Genomic DNA, 23,895 nt, shown 5'->3' with positions numbered 1-23,895 from the left:
TACACTCTAGTGTCTATCCTAACATTTTGAGAATACAAAACACTATTATTATTTTCATTGTAGAATTCTGTACAACTTATAATAATTGGGCTATATCCTGGGTTCATGTGTAATTTTGTTACTATTTTTGCAAAAGTTAATGCTTCTAGAACTCCTGTGAAATATCTCTTCATGACATGAAACCTACTTTTCTCTCATTATAGATATCCCTTGCTCAGTTAAATATGTTAATTTCTTTCCTTGTTTGTTTGCCTAAGTGTCAGTTTTTTTGAATACTAGACACAAGGGGTAATAAGTTTTAGCTTGATGGATAGTTTGAACAAGTGATATCATTTTGTCCCCACCACACCACCTTTCACATTTTCTGAGTAAAACAAAGGTAGATCACAAATAACTAAGTTGGATGCTGCTATACTGCTCCATTCTTACCTAAAAACAAATTAACATAGTGTCACATTACAAAAAAATTTGATAACCCAATAAACCATTATTAACATCTGGTCACTGAAGCTAACAAAAATACATAATTCCTTTTAGTTAAAATACACTAAAATATCAAGTCTCTATCTAAGGGATGTTCCAAGTTAAAAGGATGGGTTTTTGAAAGCTTCCTATCCACCTCATACAGATATACTTCTTACTAAGAGAGAGATGGTAGCCGTGGTTCTGTAGAGTTCAGATTAAGTCAGAAATCATCCTATCACTGGTGCCCATGAATCTGAGTTTTCATATAGTTCTTTAGCTCCCTAGCTATTTTAGAAACATCATGTTCAGAAGAAACATTATCCATACCACACTGTCCATCTTTATCTACCACACCCACCCCATTCCACTCTGTACATAGTTTCATGTGCCTTGAAACTGGCCTAACCAAAACTTTCCAGAATCTTGCAGCTTATATCAATCTACCACTTCCATAAATTCTCAAGGTTGCAAACTTTCCAGTATATTATTCTACTTTATTCTCTGATTTCTCAGAAGTCTTATTTTCACCAATTTAACTTAAAAAGCAATACCATGTGTCATATCTCATGTATGTTTTAATACTAGCTGTTTAGTAGGGACTCTATCAATAGCCAATTTAACTAATAAATGAGCATAATAAAGAATACACTTATTCAGAATTCAACACTCGATCAAGACTTTGGGTAACAACAAACAAGGAATAAGCATAATTGTCAATTCTACCACTAACTACTGAAGTAAATCTAGAATGATAATATATAAAACATATCAATATACACTGACTTTTCTAGAGTTACAATAACCAGATATTTCTAAGAAATCTAGAAATTAAACTGATAATTTTCACTCTCATAAGAAAGGAAATACTACATCCCAGTACTTCCCCTCTTACAAACCACTTTCTAATTAGTACTGTAAAGGGTCCTAGAAGTTTCTTCTGAGCTGCAGGATCCTTTTGACAATAAGGTAGTACATAGTCAAGTGCTGATATCTTCCCAAGGGGCAAAAGGGCAGTCTATGTCATATCAGGAATCTACCACAGGGTGCCTGTCCATCAATATAGCAAACACTCCAAGGTGGCAGCCATGATCACAATGCCACCTGTATCTCAAACATCTTCCCAGACACAGAACCCAATTAAGTCCTCGATAACCCAACCCTTCAATGAGTTTGGACTCTAAGAAGCAGAATGGCAGGATCCTTACAAAACCATAACTTGAAATTTAAAAGCTCTTCAAAATTTGTAAATAAACATTCTTTAAGTACTAAATACATGCCAGGAACTGGTGCTAAAGTTACAGCAAGGAATATGACAGTGAAGGTGAGAGTACTTCCACACTTCCAGTCTACAGAGCATTTCATAATACCTTGTGAACAAACTGGCCAGCCCCTAAGTAGGGATACCAGTTAGATAAGTGGGTAATAAATGAGCACTAAACTTGAATACACACACACACACACACACAATAGACAGATATACACAAGAGATACAGATATGGAGAACTGTAGATATGTGGACACACATATATATGGCACAGCTATTATAAAGTCGTTTTGTTTTCTCTACAATGGTAACCAGTTTAAAAAGGGTATGCGCTTCTAATCTTTAAATTCCAGAGAGTATTTATGGATACCACTCATCTCACTGACTTTCAAGTGCCTTTGATAAAGTCAATCCACACTTTCCAGTCTTGTCTAGACACGTTCACTCAGAGAGCCACTCCAGCAGTTCACTGTCCTTCCCAGGAAGGACTACATGTTTGTAAAGATAATGGGTACTCTGGAATCTTTGCAAAATGTAAGGAAGAGAAAACTGAGGATAAAAGTTGTAAATGACAACTTGTAGGTTTAATTACACTCTAGAAAAAAAATCTCTCCACCAAAATAATCTTCATTCATTCACAGACTGAATCACAGCACCCTTCCCATGTCTCCTGCTAATTATCATCAAAGCATCAAGCATGTCTAGACACATTTAGAGTAACACTTCAAAGAGGCAGTAGTGGGTTACAGTAAAGATCTCATTGTTAGTTTTTAAGCTGATATTTGATTTAGAGTCTCATGGTAAACCAGCTACTCTGTGGATGGGTCCAGGTAAGCCTATAATGAGATTTATCTTCATGGATTAAGCCTGACCTATAATAATCTGCTCAGGGCTTCCTATTGCTATTTCAGGACTGAGTTATGAAAATTCATCCCTTCACTATAAACAGAATCTAGCTCAGAGGGTAATAACCAGGTGATGTATTACTCCTGGAATACAAGCACTCCTGAGACTCTGATTATAATGTCCACTGCTGAAGGCACTATTTCACAATTGAGATTACTACTTTCCAGATGGAAAAAATCCTGAACTGTGGAATAATGCCTTCAGCTACATACATTGTAATCACACTCAGCAGTTCTTGTATCCCAAGAGTAATACAGGTTACCAAGAGTTGGTCCAGTAAGCTGATTTAGGGAATGGAAGGAAGAAGTTACAGGAGGAAGCATGGATAACCCTGATTTCATATTTTCTTTATCTGGGGGCTTTAGTGTAAGAGAGTTCAATGTGTCCAATAACCATATCAACTTCACTCAAGATCAAACCTAAACTTAAAAGAGTAAATGCTTTACTCCTAATAAAAACTATCAAAACTGTCTTCTTAGACACAGAATGTAGTTAAGATGAGCTTTTCAGATAAATGGAAATATAAATTTGTACAGCATTCCTAGAAACAATTTAGCAAAATTATGAGATCCTAAATAATGCTATTGCCCTTTGCCACTGTAATCCAAGAATTATACATGGAAAATGTAGAGAGGGTGCTGATCAACATTATATGCAATAGGAAAACTTAAAAATAACCTAAAGGAGAAAGTGGTTTAATAAATTGTAATAAATCCATACTTTGGAATATTATGTAGCCTTTAAATTGAGTCATAATGGTTAAGAAGAAATGCTAATTCATAGCTGTATCTTATAACTTTTGTTAAGCAATTTATCCAAGGGCATTCAAATTATTCCTACATCAATATTTAACAGATACTCTCTCAGAGTTAACTAATTGGACTTCGGCTCTGGTTTTTGTTTTTGAGCTATAAGGCTAATGAAGTATTGATATAATATTAAATGACTGCAAATAAAGTCTGTCCCCTAAATAAATGCTGACATTATGTCAGTACATTCCGAATGAATTAAAAAGGAAAAATGCACTTTTGCATACGTTTAGTGAATTTTCCCTGACTCTTCATAATGCATTTTTGCAAATGGAAAAGATGAATATTCATCAAGGCTCTTTGAATATATTACAGTTTAAATAGTTTGGCTTTAATATTTATAGTGCATCATGAAATATAATTTTTCCATTAAAAGAAATGGATACAATGTCAAAAGAGAGCCACTGAAGAAACATACAATTATACCACTTAACCTAATGTTGAAAGTTGAAAGGCACTTCCCCCTAAAATAAAGTTAAGTATTCTAGAAAGATATCTCCCGGTTCGATCTTCCATTTTGAGGGGCTGATGGCTTTTGAGTGAAAAAGAGAAAAAAAGAAACAACAAATTGGTCCACCGTCATGCAAGAGGACAAAAAGGTTACGTTACTTCCATAAATCAACCTGACAGAAAAGTGCTTATTCTCTTACTTGTAATACCAACTCAGCTAAACCTACCTGCCAATCCCAAGAACATAGATGCCAGCAAGTCTTGAATGACAGGCACCATACAAAGTACCAAACAAGAGTTCACTCACTGAATCTTCACAACATCCTCCTGAGGTCACAACAACTATTAGCTCCACTTCACAGATGAAGAAACTGAGGCTCATCTAGCTACAATATGGCAGAACCTGGAGTTGATCTCATAAGCACTCTGCTTTTCCCTCTCACTCCCATTTCCAACTGAACAATTATAGTTTAAATCCTGAATACACTTTTCAGGGTTAAGTGCTCTCTGGTGGAAGAACATCTACTTGATTAGGCTAAGTAATATAAACCTAAAAAATTAATCACAGATTAAAAACAAAAAACAAACAAGGCTCCATTCTGGGCCACTGAAAATGTGCACAGGCAATATATTCACCTATGGTTTGAACAAATCTTCACTGAGCACCTACTATGTGCCAGGCAGTATTCTAGGCACTGGGAAAACAGAATATCTCTGCCGACAAGAACTTTACATTAGAGTAATATGAGATTAATAGTAAATTAAGAAAGTAGGTTACATTGGAAGAAGATAAAGCTCTAGCAAGAGTGGGTGAAGAACCTTGGGTGTTAGCAAGTAGAGAAGCAGTGTGGGGAACCACTTCAAACAGGATAATCAAGAAATATCTCAATATGAAAGAAGGGAACAAAGATATTCACACAGCAGAACAGATGAGGCACAGGACTGAAACCAAACAGCAACTTGGAGAAAAATACAGTAGAAGAATTTTTACTGTGCTTCTGCCACCCATCTATTACTCCAAAGTACAAAAGAAGCAAATATTTCTTACGATGGCCATATATATACCATTTCTAAACTTTAATCATGAAGGCTTACAACCTTATTTTCCTACAGAAAAATAAGTTACCACTGGTCCTGTTGCCACCTCCTGAAATTTCCATCTTTCTTGCCAGCAAGCAGCATCTGAATAAATTCCCCTGCTTTTGACGACTATGACTTCTTTGATAAACTACCCATGTGTGTGGGGAGGGACAGAAAGATGGAGGAAGCAAATGGGGAAATGAGTTTTCCCCTCCTCAGATTAATGTATATGAAGTATACATCTGACACTTCATCAGCACTCCCGGCTGGTGTCCCAGCAGGCGGACACTGGCTGAACATGTATTCTGCCAGCTACCAGGCTACTTAGGATGAATTGGCAACATGCCATTTATCTGAAATGCCCAACATGTCTGGGAAAGGGAACACAACTACATTTAGCAATGCCAAGGAAAACTAGATACTTCAGGCTAGGAATTAATCTCCTCCTTGAGAAGGTAGTTAGCAATACCTTCAAGCTTGCCTATGGCATTTAAATCACTATAGGTCATGCATTTAGTAAACTTCATACCTACCAAACCACAGGGCCTTCATTTATATCTTACTAACTCATGAATGCCTCTCAGGTTAAGGGTCTATACTTCTCTGAAATGTATGTTGTTGTGCTGAACATGACATTCTGTTGCAGCAAGTCTAACACTGTTATTTGAACATCAGCCACTTTGATTCCTTTCTTTCTAGTTTTTCCACACCAGAACACATATCACTTCAATGTGCTCAATGAGTCAACAAAATATTTAACTGATGTGGTTACATGACTGCTTAAAGGCAGATTAATGAAATTTCCTTGTATGAGCACAATGATAATCTCTTCATAATTCTGCCACCATGTTTCTTGAGTGGCTGATGTGGAACTAAATGGGATTTGGCCCATTACATGGACTTTAAGTCTTATCGCAAATGTAAGATGCACACTGAACAGCAAAACCAAAAAGGTTTTAGATGGATGGTCTTATTAGGCCACCCATTACAGAATACAGAGTCACACCATTACTCTCGCCTAGCAACCAAAGTCATCTGTCACATTCCATGAGTAATTACTCGCTCCATCAACATTATTTATTGAATGCCTCCTACAGGCAAGATGCTGTGCAAGCAGCAGTGAGGAGTAGATGGATCAGACAGGAATTCTGCCCTCAAGGAGCTTTCAGTCTAGCAGGGGGGTATTGGGCATAACCACACAGGTAAAAAAAAAAAAAAAAAAAGGCGCACCGTGATAGATACTAAGGAGAACCAGGAAAACAGCCCAGTACTGCTCTAAAACAGAGGCAGTACAGGTGAAGAAAGTGGCCAGGAATTACACTGAATTCTGTTCTACTGCATAAGCAATATCAGCTTGTTTATAAGACAAAAAAAAAAAAAAAAAAAAAAAAAAAGAAACAACCAAGTTCTTGTAGGTATATACTTCTACTTCTTCATTACCACTCACTATTAAAAATGCTAGTTGTAATCTGCAGAGGTAACTTATATGTAATCCAATCCAAACACAGTAAGTAGAAACATGTAATAGATTATAACTTAGGGCCTCCCCGGTGGCGCAGCGGTTGAGCGCTGGGTTGCGAAGCTGCCGGCGACCTCTGCGGCGCAGCGGTTCGATCCCCAGCTGCTCCCCGGCCACCGGAGGAGGGTCCCACATGGCGTGCAGACCTCTCCTGCCGCCCGCTGCTCCCCTCAGCAGTGTACTTCGGTCCTTCTGCCTGCTCTGCTCCCCGCTCTGGCTCTAGTGAATTCTCTCGCCCTCCCGCGCTTCTGACTGTACCCAGTGCATGTATAAACAAAAGAAACAAACAAATAAATAAATAAATAAAAACATGCCTCTATAAATAAAAAAAAAAAAATGTGTTTTAAATAGATTATAACTTAATACAACATTAGCATGGAAAAGCCACTCACACGAACTGAGTGACAAACTGAAATAATCGAAATAATAAACCCACAGAAATCTGGGTATATCACAGCAGAACAATTGAGAATATCAAGATAGCACTCAGCTAGCAGTCCTTTGCCACCTACTACTGCTCTTAACACTGCAGAAGGTTAGGGACGGAAGGTGTGGTTGAAGAGCCTGAATATGTTTTTTTCTGTAGACTACAAGTAGGAAGTAATGAAACTGCTGAAGGGAAGATAAGAAAGGGTTACATATGAAAGCTTTACTGCTCAGTAGTAAATGGTTAATCACATACTGGCTTCTGTACCCAAATTTACCCGCAATAAAATGACAGAAGTATTCATATGGCTAATATTCATGACTGATTTGCCCCTTTTTTAGGTACTATTATTTTAGGTAATAATTTATTTTAGGTACTAATATTGAAATACTAATATTTCAATTTATTTTAGATACTAGTTTTGCTCTTAAGCAGACAGTAGAAACATAAAAACTTGCAAGGTTAATAAGCTTATAATTTAACTGACTCTTGGATAAGAATGTCACCTGACAGATTTTGAGTAGTATTCTTCTTTTATTTTCCATTAGTATTTCCTAATTTTTGTATCCTATTCCCAAATATCGAAGGTCACCCAACCTGTGTTTTATCAATGAATAAATCAGTTTCTGCATCTGGATATATGACTACTAATATCAGACAGTAAGATATATTGCTTTGTGACAATGTTATTTTAATCAGAATGATTTACTTTCCAATCCACATGCAGGATTTCTACTTAAGTGTTAAGAATAATAGTGCAGTAGCTCAAATAGGACTTTTGTTTTAAGTCACTAATTATCTTTTACTTTAATTACTAATTGTAATTAAAAGTCATTAATTCCTCTTTTGTGAATAAGTGAATGTTTACAGTAAAATAAATTTTTAATAAAATTCTCCAAGAAAAAAACATCACTCTGGACTTTGAGATGGGACAGAGGAAAACCTTAACTACTATCACTTTACCTGTACCTTTAAAACTAAGTCCCAATAGTTCATGAAAAAAAACAGATGAATTTTGGTTTAAAGATCCTAGTCAATTATAAAGTCATAAAATATCCTGAAAAAAAAATTTGAGGGATATTTATTCAATACATTCAGAATCTTCATTGTTCTGGAAACAGAATCAGGGAATTCCAAAGTTGAATACTGTTTAAAACCTCTTTATATTCTTGCAGATAAGGTGATAAAATCTGAAAAATTAAGTGACTTGCCTAAGTTATACAGCTGCCTATCTAATGGCAAAAGCAGGCCTAGAAGTTAGATCTAAATCAGATCGCTATGTCTTCCAATATGATTTCCAAATATCCAACATAATTTATCACTCATAGTCTAAGAGAAAGAAGATAATGTACTGATTATATATTATTTGCATCATCATCAGTAAAAAATGTTTAAAGACAGTACCATACAACCCTATCTACCACCAAAGCAAAAATAACCTGTACAGACTTCTAGACTGTGCCAAGGGTTAAAGTAGATAAGTAATGACCCCCAAACAAAATTCTAATAAGCAACATAATTGAAAAAAATAATGCAGGACCTCCTGCTGCTAACAAATATACCAATATTTATGTTCTGTGCCAACTGGTAAACGTGGAACGGAGTTAAAATAATGTTTGGAATTAAAATTATAACTATTTTCAATTATTATAAAAATGAAGGGTCAGGGCAAAAACCTCTAATGGATTTGAAATCTAGGAGGAAATTTTGATGAAGAGAAACATGTATGCATGGTCTGAAATTATCTTTCCACAGACTGCTTACTGATTGCAAGACAAAAAAATCATAAATACAGTGGAGAACTCAGACAACACCTTGACTGGGTGAAAACAATTAACATGGCTAAGAGGAGCAGAGGATATCATGCAGAAGGCCTGCTCTGAAAAGACAGGACATCACCAATGTCATATTCTGATCTGAATACAAAAACCTCAATTTCACCATAAGGAAAACATTGTAGGCATAGTAGACTATGCAATATGAGAAGTTTTCCATTAAAAAACTGGGGGAGGGGAGGAAGAATGTGGTCTTCAAAAATGTCAGTGTCATAGAAGTCAAAGAAATGGCTCCAGATTAAGAGAAACTAAAGAGATGTGACAATTAAATGCACTACATGACCCTATCCTGGATCCTATACTCGAGTTGGGAAAAACCCTATTAAAAACATTGTTGTGTCAACTGGCAAAATTCAGATGACATAGCAGATAATCACTTTATTTGATAACTGTGATAACAAAGCGTCATAATATATACAACTTACTCTCATCTCTATTTGTACATACATACACACAGAGAGAAAGCAAATGACAAATCAAATTGGACAAGAGGTTAGTTCAATCTTGATAATGGATTAACTGGTATTCTATGTAATACTGTTATTCTTACAACTTTTCTGTTAAGCCTGAAACCATTTCCAAGTAAGTTGTTTACAAAACTCAGAAACATTTCATTTCCTTAGAGGAAGTATGGACTGAAATACTCCAAATTATGTAAAGGGGGAGTTAAGAGGAGGGGAGGGGGGAAATTGAGAAAGAATTAGTACACTCTAAGCCAGGAATTTCCAAATCTGTTCTTAATGTTAATGGGTAAGTTGAAATTTAGTTAAACATCATAAACTTGAAATAGTCCCTAGGGAAGTGGTGGTCTAGAGCCAGCTCCAGCCACTGCACACATAACCAGAGGGCACTCACCAGGCTGGCAGTGAGGGAGGGCGCCGACTGACCCAGGGCTTGGCTGCGCATGCGCACAAGGTTTGACGTCTCTGCGGAGGCTGGCCAGGCCTGCCCCGCTACCGGGTTTGGTAGGAGGTACCTCCCTGTTGGGATTAAAAAGAAGACAATGTAAGTATCATGCAAAACTGCAGGACTTCGGTGGTAATGGCACAGCCCTTCTTGGCCATCTTCTATACTTCTGCCGTCCTTCTTAATTACATTTATTAACAGCAACCAGAGAAAAACTGTTTTAATTAAGCCAGGGGCTCTAGTCACAAGTGCTGTCACTGACTTCCCATATAAAATCAAGTAAACCTCTTCATTCCAACCTTCTGTCAGGGAAGGATGAAGTGTCCTGCTACTTCTGGACCAACTCCTTGGGAATGTTCTGAAGGTATATACAATTCACAAAGCAGTTTCAGCATCATAGAAACAATCGAGTGCATTTACTAAGGGATGTTCACAGTGTTTAATAATGGAAAGTGATCTAGAAAGCAATTAGACAAGTGTCTACAAAGTGAAGAGAGAGCATGCCTAAAGGGAAGAGATGGGGTTCGTTCAAGGTGAAATGGGGTTGGTGCCTCACACGCCCAGTTTCTTTCTCTGAAGTGCTGTTGATCATCCAACCATGTCCACAGGATACATAATGGTAGCCATTTGCATTAATCAGGATATCAATGTCAACCTAGGTTCACTGAACAATTTACATCAACCTTGAACTCTAATATAAATGTGCATGCCTTTAAATGTCAAACAGCTGAACTAATTCACACTGTGTTATTGCATTTAGTATATGGACTAGACTAGCTATCACATTGCAAACAATAAGGCTTTTGACTTCAAGAAATTAGGATGGACATGCATATTTACATAGAAATGAAGCTCAGTCAAAGCAAAGACCAGTTTGAATTTCACATGCTTTGCCCCACTACTGATACAATAACTGGCATAGTAGGTGCTCAGTAAAGTTGTGGTGAATTTAAAGAACAAGAGGGTACTTCTTTCCCTGAAAAGACATAGGGACAATGAAAGGGCAACCAACCATAGGATCTTATCCTAGGGCCTTGTGGGGACTTCAGCTTCAAACATCTCTAGAATCTAACAGATTGCAGCATATATGGCTGGTGAACCTGCAGTAGAGGTAAACATCTGTTCTCTAGTTTTTCCTTATCAAAGTCCCCCACTCTCATGTCTCAGGCATGCACTGCACAAGCATATCCTACTGAGTATTAACTATTGTAATATAGTAATTAGTTTACCATGATTCTTAATGATAACTACTAGTACTACCAAAGGATAGAAACTAGATAGAGGTAGCTCTCGTCATCTGCCCGTGTTAATGGTATAATGCTTTAAGTGTTTTCAGAAAAAAAAGAGGAGTATTTTTGTTGGTTTTGCTTTTGTTTTTGTTTCTGCCACAACTGCTCTTTTACTCTCTTATTACACAGAGAAAATACAAACTTCAGAAAAAACTAGATCTGCTTTTCAGATCTTGACCTCAGCTGAATGACATAAAAGAAGTTAGTTAATTTCTCTTGAACCTGGTTTATCCGTCTCTAAAATGGAGATGATAGGATCGACTATGTAAAGTTGATGAGAGAATTAGAGGCTATTTTAAGTAAAGCACTCAGAAAGGACTAAGTAGTTAGCCATACAGTACTAAAAATGAAAATTATCTCTTTTTTTTTTGGGGGGGCAGCTTTTGTTTCACAAGTAGGAAATATACACACATTATCCCAATACCAATATTTCAGTGATTTTATGCCAGACTTTCTTTCTATAACCTATATTTTCTTGCAAAAATAGGATCATACTGATTTTTGTCACCTCCTCCTCCCCTAAACGAAATAATAGGTTATGACATTTTCCAAGCAAATAAATATAGCAAATACCAATTAATTGAAGCATAAACCCTATCATTGAAAATTCAAATATAACTACCCTCCATGGCTCTGTCACCAACTTAAAAACATTTGGATATATTTGTGTGTAGGGTATGTTACATTAAAAGTCAAGAATTTTTCTCCTTGTCTCATTTCGAAACATGAACTAAAAGCTAGACTAAGAGGGTTTCTGAAAAAATCTGTTAGACTCAAAAGAAGATCATTAATGAGAAAGGAAAGGAAAACTGGAGATAGCATTTAGTAATGTTAATATCAGTATTATAGGAGTGAATTTTCTATTTAACACCAAATTGACTTTCAAAGAACATCATTTGTTAAGGATACTCCAACCTGTAGTAGTTAGAACCCACAGACTTTTTTTAATCCTCTTGTCACCTGCCTGTTTTGTGTCTTATATTTCCTTTGTTCATGTTCAAGAGAGAGGCTGACAGGAGACTTAAAGCCCATATGTGAAGGTTTATATGATGGAGAGAATCCACTCTGGCCTTACAACCATTCTGCCCCACATTCTTTGTGTTAAAGAAAACTAAGGCATATAGGAATATACAAAATCACTTTGAGAATTTAATCTTGGAAAAATCTGAAGGGCAAACTTTTTAGTTTACTGAAGAATTCTATAGACCAGCCTTCTTTTTTAGTAGAAAATAACAAATAGACTATCTCCCTATAACACCCTAAGATATTTGTTTGCAAGTATTTATTTCAGTATCCCCAGTATCTGGCACAAATATCTCACCATTAGTAAGTACTCAATAAATGTTTGTTGCCTGAAACACAATTAAACTACAGTTCCTGATCAACACTTGATTAACTCTAAACAAGAAGACTACAAGCAAACAGATTTCGTTAATTTTATTAAGAGTAATAACTAGAATATGTTGAGGCCTACATATACCAGGCACTGCAACTTCCTAATAATCCTATGAGGTCCTAGATTATCTCCACTTTCAAGCCCAGAGACATTGCATAAACAAGGGCATACAGCTAGTCAGTGGGCAAAACTAGGATTCTTACTCTGAAGCCAGAACCCTATCCCAGGAAAATATTCATGTTCAGCTAAAAATATGCTTATGCTTAGGCTAAAAAAAATTCTACATGATAGGATGGTTCTATGTTTATAAGAAATAATATCTTTAAAGAGAGGAAATCATCTGAGAAGATGGGAAATGGTAGTAGCTAGAATTAAATGAGATAATGCACTCATATCTCCCAACCTGGAAGTGGAAGGCAGTCAATATGCTATCACTACTCACATTATCATGGGAACTTCATAGCTCCATGAATAAATCCCCCACCACCCCCACAGCAACAAAATAAAACATGGTAATGGGTTCTTAGGTCAGATCACAAAAGAAAGAAACATATTGAACAGTATTACCATAAAGAGTAATACTTCTTTGTGGAAAGGATAAATAGCAAATTGAGAATTAAAGTTATCGCTGGACGGGAAAATGGGGTCAGCAAAAAGTATGCTGTAATACTTTATTATTTTAAAAATTATCTGCAGGGAAAACTGGGTTCTGATATTGGAAAATTAAAGAATTACGTTTTCACTTATGGTTTTAGTAAATCTAATATTAAATATTTTAAATATACCCAACTAAGCTTTGATAAAGCTTGCTGGAAGGACTATGAGATTATATTGAATTATTCTGCTAATTCTCATACATAATATTATGTAATATTGGTTGCAATGATTCTTTATTGAAAAAAGTGCCCCATAGTCTAACATGGCAAACCAGGTGGTCAGGAGCACATTATTCTCCATCCACTTAAAATGCAGTTTCAAAGGCCATGTCAAGGAGGGGTCTGAATGATGGGGGCTCTCCATGGGGTCTGGGTAGGGAACAAAGAAGCCAGGTGAGAGGCTGGATGGAGAATGGCACAAAAATGAAGCATGTAGACCCTCGTCATGGTCCTAGTGTGAAAATCACAGCAGTTGTAACTGGGAAAGGCCCCCTTTCTGCCAGTGGGAGGGATTGTTCCTGAATAAAACTCAGTTCAGGAAATTCATATGTTAGCATCTGCTGAATGAGACTGGCATGTTTCAGGTGGGAAGGCAGACTCTGGACAGAATCCAGGCAAGCACCAGGGCACAAAGAATCAGAGCCACCTCCCTCCTCTCTGTCCACTCCGAAGCCCACTTTGGACACCAGCTGTGTTAGCGCTCACAGGGCACTTTAAAGTAAGCAGAGACCACTGCTAACGGGACACACATGCCATCTGCTCCTCTGAAATCACTCATGCTAACATTTCCACATTTTACTTATTGCTATCTCCCAGTCTTGGGAACAAGACCAAAGGTGTGCCTGCCAAAGGTAAACAAATTTTAAGTAACCGGACACTAATTAAAGTGGTCAGGATGAATCTTAATCAGTAGTACTACTGCAATAGGATAGAGTTCAGCATGAACTAAATTCACCCTTTGATGTGCACAGAAGCAACTGGGTGCTTTACAGGGAGATGAGGGAGTCAGGCAGGGAACAAGTGGGGAGTCAGGCAAGTGAAAAATTACAAGGGTTAAGTCAGTGTAAACTCAATTAGGCCAGTGGTGTCTACTAGCTGGCAATTACTAAAGTCTCTATCCTCCCACAGTCACTGGGAGACAGAAGCCTTTCTGTTCTGTTGGCAGAACAACGTGTTTGGGGAGCAGCCTTGAGTTTGTATAGGCAGCTGCTCTGAGAAGGGTCGGGGTCACCCTAAGGATGTGGCCTTGCAATTTTAGAAACTGTGCTAATATTTGTTCAGATCTTTACTGACCAAGGTCAAGAGAGGGCTGTAGGGTAAGTGAATTAATCAGGCTTTTAACGCTGTTAGCCTCTGTAGCTATCACCTATGGCCTTGACCATGCTAATGCAGAAGGCCTTGGGAGTGTGGGTGCGGTGGCATGAGTGCCTCATTGTGGACACCTGGAGCATGGGTGCATGCATGTGTAAGTGTGCACACCTGAGACTAGAGGCTGGGCTAAAGCTGTGGCTATGGCTCTGAGAGGACTAGCAACATGACAGAAGAGGCAAGATCACAAGTTGACGCAATAGAGAGAATGCCAGAGATTGCCAAGAGAAAGAACGTAGAGATTTGCTAGGGGCTAGGGGGCTTGCCAGCCTCCTGGCTCCCTGGTCCCCCTGCCTTGCCAGCCTGCCTGCTTGCCTCAACAAGGGCCCAGAGAGCCTGTCTAGGACTTGAGCAAGGACACAGTCTTTGTCAATCTCAAATTCTTTTGTTACCTCAACAGAGTTTAACCCAAAAAAGAGAGATTCTAACATTCAGTAATGGATCACTTTTTGAACTGAGTTTAAACTAAATTTTTGAACTTAGCACATATACTCTTCTTAACACTGTCTTTCAACCCATCAAAACATAAAGGTCTTTGTAAGTATTACTAAGAATTAACTACTCTATTGGGGTTGACCCTAGAGTCAGACTGCTAAGTTCCAAGTCTGACCCCCAAAACTTTTTATTGTTCACAGTCTTCTTCAAGCCTTAGGTTGCTTAGCTGTAAGATAGGGGCCAACTTATGGAGTAGTTGTAAAATCTAAAAAGAACATACATTATACAATAAACACTCAAGAAGTGTCATCCTAAAAATAAACATAGAAAGTTGTCCAACACAAGATAGGTAATGAGGTAAGCGTGAAATAAAATTTTGTAAAGACACTGGAAAAATAATTAAATGAGAAAGCATGTAGACATATATTCACTGAAATGTTTATAATCCTGTGAAGAGTTAGATTTTAGATACCATTATTCTTGCAGGAAACTTATCCTTCGGAATTGTAAGAATGTTACATTTGGAGGGTCTTTTAGCACAACACATGGGATGTTTTATTCCTGCCTAGACCCCCATTGGTGTTAATAGGGAAAAGGAGACAACAGATGGATTTAAGGCAGTCATTAGAGACACTAACATCGTGCCATAGTTGGTAGTGATTACATCAAACTTCATATAAATTTGCTTTTTGATGACTACCAAGAGCCTCTAAAAAGTGTGTTGCTGTTGTATTCATGCATCATTTGCTGCCTACAATTTAAGGAAATTAGCATCTGTCAACTGCATTATTCAGCTGCACGGGGTAGAAATTAATGGAGAATACCATTCCCAATTTGTTGTGTAAGAGGTGAGCTTGCCTAGCAATCTGGTTGCTATATTTTAATACCAAACCAAGCTTGTTGTTACAACTGGAAATGTGATCACCTCTGTGTCCTTCAGAAACAGATTTACAAAATGCCAGTACTGTTACTAAAAATTATTTTCTACATAAATAAAAATTTGGAGGCAAGAAACAGAGGTCCACATTAAAACTGAAATCAGCTGGCAGATTGATTCTAGAACTTGTCAGACTTCAACTATGGTAACGGTTATTTGAATCGACTTTACACATTTTTACACCAATTACTTTTATTGTTTTGGCCATGGGCCCCCTACTTAACAGAGAAAACAGGAAGGTCTGTAGCTTTTTAAGATTATATAGTAAATATATAAATTAGTTACTAAGCCTCAGTCTGTGCCTTGGCTCTATCTATACTATATGTATGTTCATGCCTAGAATGTGTTTGTTTCTATCCTGAATTCCAAGGAACAAGGATAAATGTTTGCCTTCAAATATGAGACACATGCTTTCTAAGTACCCCAAAGCTTGAAGTATCTCTTTGTGGTAGAAACATATCAGGTCAGCAATAATTCTAGCAGAATGGCTATATAAAGAACTAAATATAGGCTCCAGAATAATTTTAAAACTTCCAATAAGAAAGTTCCCCACCACCTGAATGTAGCACAACATGTATTTAGCAGTCAGTCCATAGTCTCATACTTTGGGTTATTTCTTTTGAACTATAAACAGGACAACAAAGAGAAATAAGAACCAGTAACTTTGTAACAAAGCTGTCCTTAGAAATGGCTTCTGGTGCTCAATTATAGGTAAGAGCCTGACTGTTTGTCCCTCTCAGCTACCAGGAACAAAGGAAAGCTGAGGTAGCAGGTATGTTGCTCTGGAGGATCCTGCAGAGGTGGGGAGATATATGGGGGGAGGAGGAAAATGGGAGGGGGTAGGCATTGCAGAGGTAAGGGCTGGGGACACAAAGAACACTGAGAGGGTAGCACTCTCTTGGGGCCATGCAGAGTCAGATGGGGCGCATGCTTACATCCCTTATCCTCCGTCTTCGCCTTCTGCTACCAGACTGCTGCTTACCTGAGCATCCACTGGAGCTCTCACAGTAGCTCCCAGAGTGTTCACATCTACCACCAAAGGGGGAAGAGGGACATTCCAGTTGTCTTGCCCTCCCCACTGCCTACTAAAGTCTCTTTCGCTTAACTCCACCTATGGGTATTTATTTCACAAAGGGATTGAAAGCAGGGACTTGAACAGATATTTGCACACCCATGTTCACAACAGCACTATTCACAATAGCCAAAGGTGGCAGCAACTCAAATGCCCTTCAGGGTGAAGGGTGAATGAGCAAAATGTGGTACCGAGTATTATTCAGCTTTAAGAATGAGAATGAAATTCATACATGCTACAATGTGAGTGACATTTGAAGACATTGTGCCAGACTAGATAAAGCAAATGCAAAAGGATATATATTGTCTATTCTATTTCTATGAAGTTCTGGGAATTGTCAAATTTATTGAGACAGAAAGTGTAACGGTGCTAACTAAGGATTGGGGAGAGCGGAAAATTGAGAGTTGGTGCTTAATGTGTTCAGAGTTTTAGTTTGGGGTAAAGAAAAAGTTCTGGAGAGGGACAGAGGTGATGGATGTACAGGATGTACTGAATGTCACTGTATTGTGTATTTTAAAACGGTAAAGTTTGTTATGTATATTTTACCTCTGCTCCCACCACAAACATAGGAAACTACCCTCTCTCACTTAGCCAAAACCACTATACCTTTCAGAGGGAAAGTAAGAGGGCCCTTTTTGTTGTCCAAAAGGAGGTCTGCACATTAAATGACATCAATACCTGCTTTTGCAGATTATATTTAGTTACTAAGCCCTTCAAGTCATTACCAAGTCAGAGGAATGGAGTTTTTCAAGAAAGCTCCAGACTTTAGAAATGGAGAAAAGGCAGAGACCACAAAGATAAGTCACCAGCTGAATCTGGAAGGATCCATGAGTCAGCAGTCACCACCCTCAAGTGTATTCCATCATCAAGATATTCTTCTTCTATGCCCCATTGCTCACCCCTAAACACCACTTCCCTCTCGTCGTGACTGCTGTACTCACCGGCAATTACAGCCCCCCTTTATTCATCTTCAGCTGTGCTACCACAACATAGAGACATGGTTCCTTTCATCTTCCCTCTCACATGGGTGACTGCCTTCCAATTTCTTGTTCCTGCTGCAAAAGAATAACTACACCTAGACAGCATCGACAATACTGCTAAATCAGTCTTCTTAATGGCATAAATAAATGCAATTTGAGAAACCAACAGACCTGTGACCAGATAGTGCTCAAGTTCACTGACTCCTATACAGAGGTTGCCATTCCAGACTTAAAATAAAAAGTGTGGTGTGTATTTACTCACAAGAGAGAAGTACAAAAGCTTGACCCTCAGCCCTTGAAGGCACCACTGCCTTCTGCCCAGTGATCGCCAACTGACAATGAAATTGAAAGCTGAAGCAAGAGCACATGCGTGCCTTTTGCAAGGGTGATAGAGCACAGAATGCCAATGGGGCAACAGAGTCTGAGTCAAGTTAACAGTTTCTAAATGCCTGTTTTGCTACAAGACTCAATCTACCAGAGATGCCCAAGCTCACTTCTCTGAACATGATCTCCAGCACTCTATATTTAACATCTACTAGCAAGACAACATGACTAACTACAGGGCCTGGTGACAAAGTTAGGGAGATGCAGGTAAAGGAAGCACGTAGCAAGCAGAGCAGGTATCAGAAGCTAACAATCCAGGGCAGGCCCAGACAGAGTGGGTGCATGACATGTGTTTAAGGGGCTACTAAAGGCCAATGCCATACCATGAGAGCAAGGGATGAGAAAGAACAGAAGACAGTCTACCATACAGCAATCCATGGTTCTGGCCAAACCACAAGTCTATAGAGCAGCAGTGTAAGCTGCTGCTGCCACTGTCAACTACAGCTATGGTTTTAAATCAAAAGTAACTTTTGGTGTGGATAATAAGGCAAGATGACTCAAAAGTAGTCTTTTCATCCTCCATCACAGAGTCACCTGGTTATTCTTGTCATGTTGTAAGGGGGCAGAAAATGCCAACACATGGCATATTTCAAGTCTTTTTACATGGGAAAAAAATTCTAATCCATACTTAACATAGAAATACGTTTGGCCTTTCCATTCTTTTGTTTTTCCTCAACTTGTTCCTAAAGAAGAACTACTCCTTCACATCCACCAAGATTACTGATTTTTAATTAATTCATCTGAATTGACTGGGATATTTATTAGGATCAAGTGAGTCAATACATGAAATGGAGCCTGATGAGCTGCAATAGTCCTATTAGCACCAGCACGCGTGGAGCTGCTGGACCAGCACTCAGCAAATTGTCCTTTCTCTGGGCCAGCACTCAGCAAATTGTCCTGTTCTGCAAGGAGGCCCAGCTCTGGCCAGCAACTCCTGGTTGCACCGAGACCACCAAGGTGATTACCCTTCTGATGATAATTGTCTGGATTTAAATTTCTTATGAACAACATCCAACCATGCAGCTCTAAGCTGCAGTGCATAGACTAAAGGCTCGGGTGACAACTTAAAATTGATTTTTAAGGAAGTATTACATAGCGCCTACTCTAATGAGAACATCATAGCAAGAATCTGCTTGGAGCGTCTGAGTGGGGGCACTCAGCTGCTGGGTGTGGTGTGAAAGCAACGCTGGGTACAGGTCAGAGTTAACATCGGCAATCTGGCCTCCTTCCATCCGTGTATTGAAATATAATTCAGGAGAATGAATTGCTAGACATGTCTAACCCCCCTGGGAAATGACAGATATTGATGAATGCTGTTGGGAAGATATATGGAAGGAAACGGCAAATAAATAGAACCATTTTTTCTCAGTCAGTTGTGGATATGTGGAGCAGCTGTTAGACTACTTGTCAGCTCCTGCTCTCTCCTCCTCCTTCCTCTCCCCCATCTGCCTCCTCTGCACCTCTCTAAACCCCCTCCCCACCCCAGGAAGAACTAGAATCATGTCTTCAAAATAATAATCAAACCAAAAAGCGACGTCTCTCCCTCCCCTCCCATCATACTCAGACTTCTCCACCCAGCCAGCGCAATCCTCTCCAAAATCTCATTCCACCTACATGTGTTCGCTGCCCCCTATGGAACCTGGAGAAACATTCAGATCCATGGAATGAAACTGTTGAATTTAAGTCCGTTGCCATTTGGCCCCAATCACAACATTCAAATCCAAAACTCAGTGGTCAGCTCTCTAAATCTTCTAAGCCTCAGTTTCCCATAAACATTCTATAAAATGGAGATGTCAGCCTCGTGGGATGATCGTGAGGACTGATTTAGAATGTGAAGCGAAAGCCTCTCATAGCACCTGGCAAGTACAAGACCCAAAATGAACAATGACATTAACCCTCTGCTTTCCACTGTTAGCACTTCCTGTAGGAGCACGAGTTCTCATTCTCAGACACATCGCATGGTCTCCAGCACCTGGTAGGTCAGGGGTCACTGGTTCTGATTTCATCCAACAAGAGATTTGGGAGATGAGTGGTAAACCAGTCAGACATGGGCTTGCTTCCCAATTTTACCAGTGATTATCTAGGGAGCCCCAGCTAAGTCGCTTTTCCTCTCTGAGCTTCCATTTCCACACGTCCAGCGGCAATGACAGCAGATAACATGTTAAGTGCCCAGCATAGACGCGAGTATAGTTGGTGTTCAGTGGTGGTTCAAAACCCCCTCCAGGAAACTTAACCCATCTTGGGATCACTGGCATTGAACCCACAACCAGAGCACTACTAGCTTTTCCTTCCCCCGTTATACCATCTGTTTCTGGTGGCTCCCTGTGCACAGAGCGCCATTTATTCTATACACAATATGCTCTATTACATTATAAACTGTGTCAACTGGCACGGGATCTCATCTGTCTTTGTAGCCTCACATCACACCCAGCACACAAAAACTCGCTGAACTCTTACAGAGTCACATATCTGGGTATGTATTTTTAACTCCCCATTCCCTCTCCAATTTATATTTCTCCCTGGGATCATATTTTTCCATTACTGTTTAGTTCCACATTGCCTAGAAGAATATTCAAATTTGTTCAATTGTTTGTTTTATAGCAATAACAAGAAAGATTCAATAGCACAGAAAAGATCGCATCTCCTGGCTTTGATTTTTCTCTTTTAAAATCTGTCTCCATAAAAGTCCACCACCTCCACCAATACACTGTACAATTTCAAAATAAGCTGATGTCTCAACATACTAAAGGATAATTTGTACTTATATCTTACTTTTTGGAGAAATTATGAGTCCTACTCAATAACATTCCTTTGCACACTAAGATGTTTTGATGGACACACCCAAATGTCACTGGCATCTCTGAGATGCTAAACATTTCTGACAACTGTCCTACATCAAAATAGCTATGACAGAGACCACAGAAGAGTGGGGGACTGGGAGCTTTTCAAGAGAAACAAAAGGAACAAAAGCTGTCTCAGAGGAGATATAATAAACTCCCTATCACAATCTAAACAGAAATTTTTAGACAAATCTGAATTTCCTAGCTAGTTCTCCATTTTAAAAGAAATTTCTATACATATTCTAACTCACATATTAGTGTATATCCAGACATATTTCTTTGGAACAGTTTCCAGTTTCATGCTGGTTTCTATTCTAAAAAGATTTCAAACTCTTTCTCTTTAATAACAAAGTCTATCTATGCTCACTAAAGAATCTAATATTTTTATCTTAAGAAATATTGATTAATGAATAGCAGGCATCTAGCAAGTAATCACAAAATATTTCTTCAGAAATACTGCACAGATCTCTTCTGGACACCTCCAAGTAGCAATTTTTTAAAGACCCATACTTGGGGGATAGGAGACCTCCACCAGGGACTACAAATAGGGTCTCCTTCGTCCATTACTAGGAAAGTGAAAGTTCACTCTACTTGGTTTAAAAGTCACAGGATTTAGTTATCCAAACTGCAACCTCTACCCTGAACTAAATCTTAACAAATGACTGTGTTTTATAAAACAGAACATAACATAGACCTTATTTTTAAGAAGAGAAAAATCAAAGCCAAGATTAGCATCATGATTGTCTCAGCACTGCTTGTAAATTAATGACTGGAATTAGGGTTGGAATTTTAGCCTTTCCATTTGTGGTCTGTTATTTAGCCACTGACTTTTTCTGAAAGCTCGGATGACATTAAGTAGCCCTGAACTCTAGGTCATGTCTATGTTTTAAAGTAACAGTATCACTAGACTATTTAACATTCCCTTAAAGAAAATTCAGCCATGTTTATGGGGAAAATCAGTGTGCTGTGGTGAGGAAAGAGAAAAATTTGGTTGTTTCATTCACCCTCCAAAATGGGCCTCTCTCCAGACTAAGGATCTTATCATTTTCTTTTAACCACTCCACTAAAATACATTTAACCTCCTACTATTTGAATCCAGAGACCACTGTGACTATTTAAACCATGGCAGTGGGGCAGGTACACACAGACATTCCCATATCAAAGGTTATATTAGATAATGGATCTTCTTGGGATCATCCACAAAGACGGTCCTTTCTCCAAGGTGAATTATCAGTAGAGAGGGAGGAGAACCAAAAGGATATTCTATTGATGTCTATTTGTAAGGTCTCTAGGCCTATGCCTTTCATATCACGCTTATACTTATGAGAGAACATGATGTCCAGTTATAGAACCAACCCAGTAGTTATGGATAGTTACCAGATTTCACAAATAAGAACGCAGCACACCAAAACACATTTGAACCTAAATAAGTTTGAATACACACATTTACCATTACACTGGACATAGGTATACTAAAAACAGTATTAGTGGTTTAATCTCAGTCTGAAAATGTAGTTGGGCGTCATGTGTTTTATATAGCAATGCTATTTACTGAGCACTTCGCAGTGGAATGTAGGGGGCTTTGTTTCAAGGAAGCAAGGAAAAGATCCTCAAGGAATTGAAAAACTAGCAAAAGAGATGACAGGTTCACAAACAGTGTAAAGTAAAAGTGATACTCCCTGTAAGAAGAGAACAATATAGGTAGTATCAGGGGTGAAAGGGAAGGAGAGTAACAGAGGGAAACTGCGACCACTGAAAAACAGCAAAAGAGATCTGAATGTGTTTAGAATGGAATTTGAATGTAACAAATGCTATGAGATCATGAGCTTCATTTTCCTGTTTCATATACGTAAGGTAAGTCTCATCCCTCTGGGTTTGTATGTGTTATTATTTTCCCCTTTTTTATGTTCTTTGGTAAAATGAAACACAAACAAAATGCTTTTGCATGGAGATTCCTGGCAACTAAGGCAAAGACAGAAAGAGCAGATTAGCCAGCTCTTGTTATGTAACAAAATAAAGAATTCATATTTATTAGACATTGCCATTTAACACTTTTCCTTGTTCTGATCTCAGAGAAACTTGTTTCAGAGGTTTTAATGAAAGGGCAACATCGTACATAATGGTTACTGTCCTTTAGTAAAATTTAGGGCAAAATGAAGACCCATCCTGGTCCATAACTAAAAACCAAATGCACAATAACTAAAAACCATGTGTGCACGCATGTAGGTAAACATGTAACAAATGTGCATGCCTCTCATTTACTGGGACGTGGAAGCTGGACTGGAAAATCATTCTTCAAGTTGATGGTGCTGTGTTAATTATTTAAGGTAGTCATGAATGCACACCTGTTCTCATTCAGCAAGAGAAACTATTTAAAAGACACTGTTCTCTTTCTAATGAAAGTTTTAGTCCCCAGAGAGCAAGTCAGCAATGAGTTAAAAACAAAGAGAGAAGTGCTCTTAGCTATTCCTTCAAACCCTGGTGTGAAGCAGGAGCATGAGACAGGACTGCCAAAGAACAGAGAAATTATCTGGCTAGGCAGACACAAGAAAATAAATTTAGCCCTGGCAATATGAGTTGATTAAGTACTTGAATGACAATGGAACATGACAATGACAAATGCAGGCTACCACCACTGGAGTCATTAATATATCAGAAACACTAATTTTTATAAATCTTTAAACTTCCCAGTTGGTGGCATTTGCATTTCTTTGCCTACTCCTTTTCCTGTGGAGATGACATAAAGTCAGCTTCATTTTCAGCTTCCATCCAGGAAGTTAAAGAAACTTCTATGCTCCTGATCTTTGATTTGTCACTAAAAATAAGTTTTAAACAAGAGATGGATGGCCTGGTGTGCTCAGTTCCAGGGGACAATGA

The 23,895-nt window shown here is 38.4% G+C and overlaps 1 protein-coding gene across 1 annotated transcript in view; it reads right to left on the bottom strand.

Annotated features, from left to right (window-relative positions):
• Positions 1-23,895, bottom strand: part of MAST4 (microtubule associated serine/threonine kinase family member 4) — a 552,565-nt gene that overhangs the window by 354,367 nt on the left and 174,303 nt on the right. Inside the window, 1 exon segment of the mRNA XM_054688294.1 lies at positions 9,611-9,735. Coding sequence (XP_054544269.1) covers positions 9,611-9,735 — 125 coding nt within the window.

Source organism: Talpa occidentalis, unplaced genomic scaffold (genome assembly GCF_014898055.3).
Source record: "Talpa occidentalis isolate TD23 unplaced genomic scaffold, MPIMG_talOcc4v2.1 talOcc4.6, whole genome shotgun sequence".
Lineage (NCBI taxonomy): Eukaryota > Metazoa > Chordata > Mammalia > Eulipotyphla > Talpidae > Talpa > Talpa occidentalis.
Note: the sequence above shows the minus strand (reverse complement) of the source record. Positions and strands in the feature narration are given on the sequence as shown.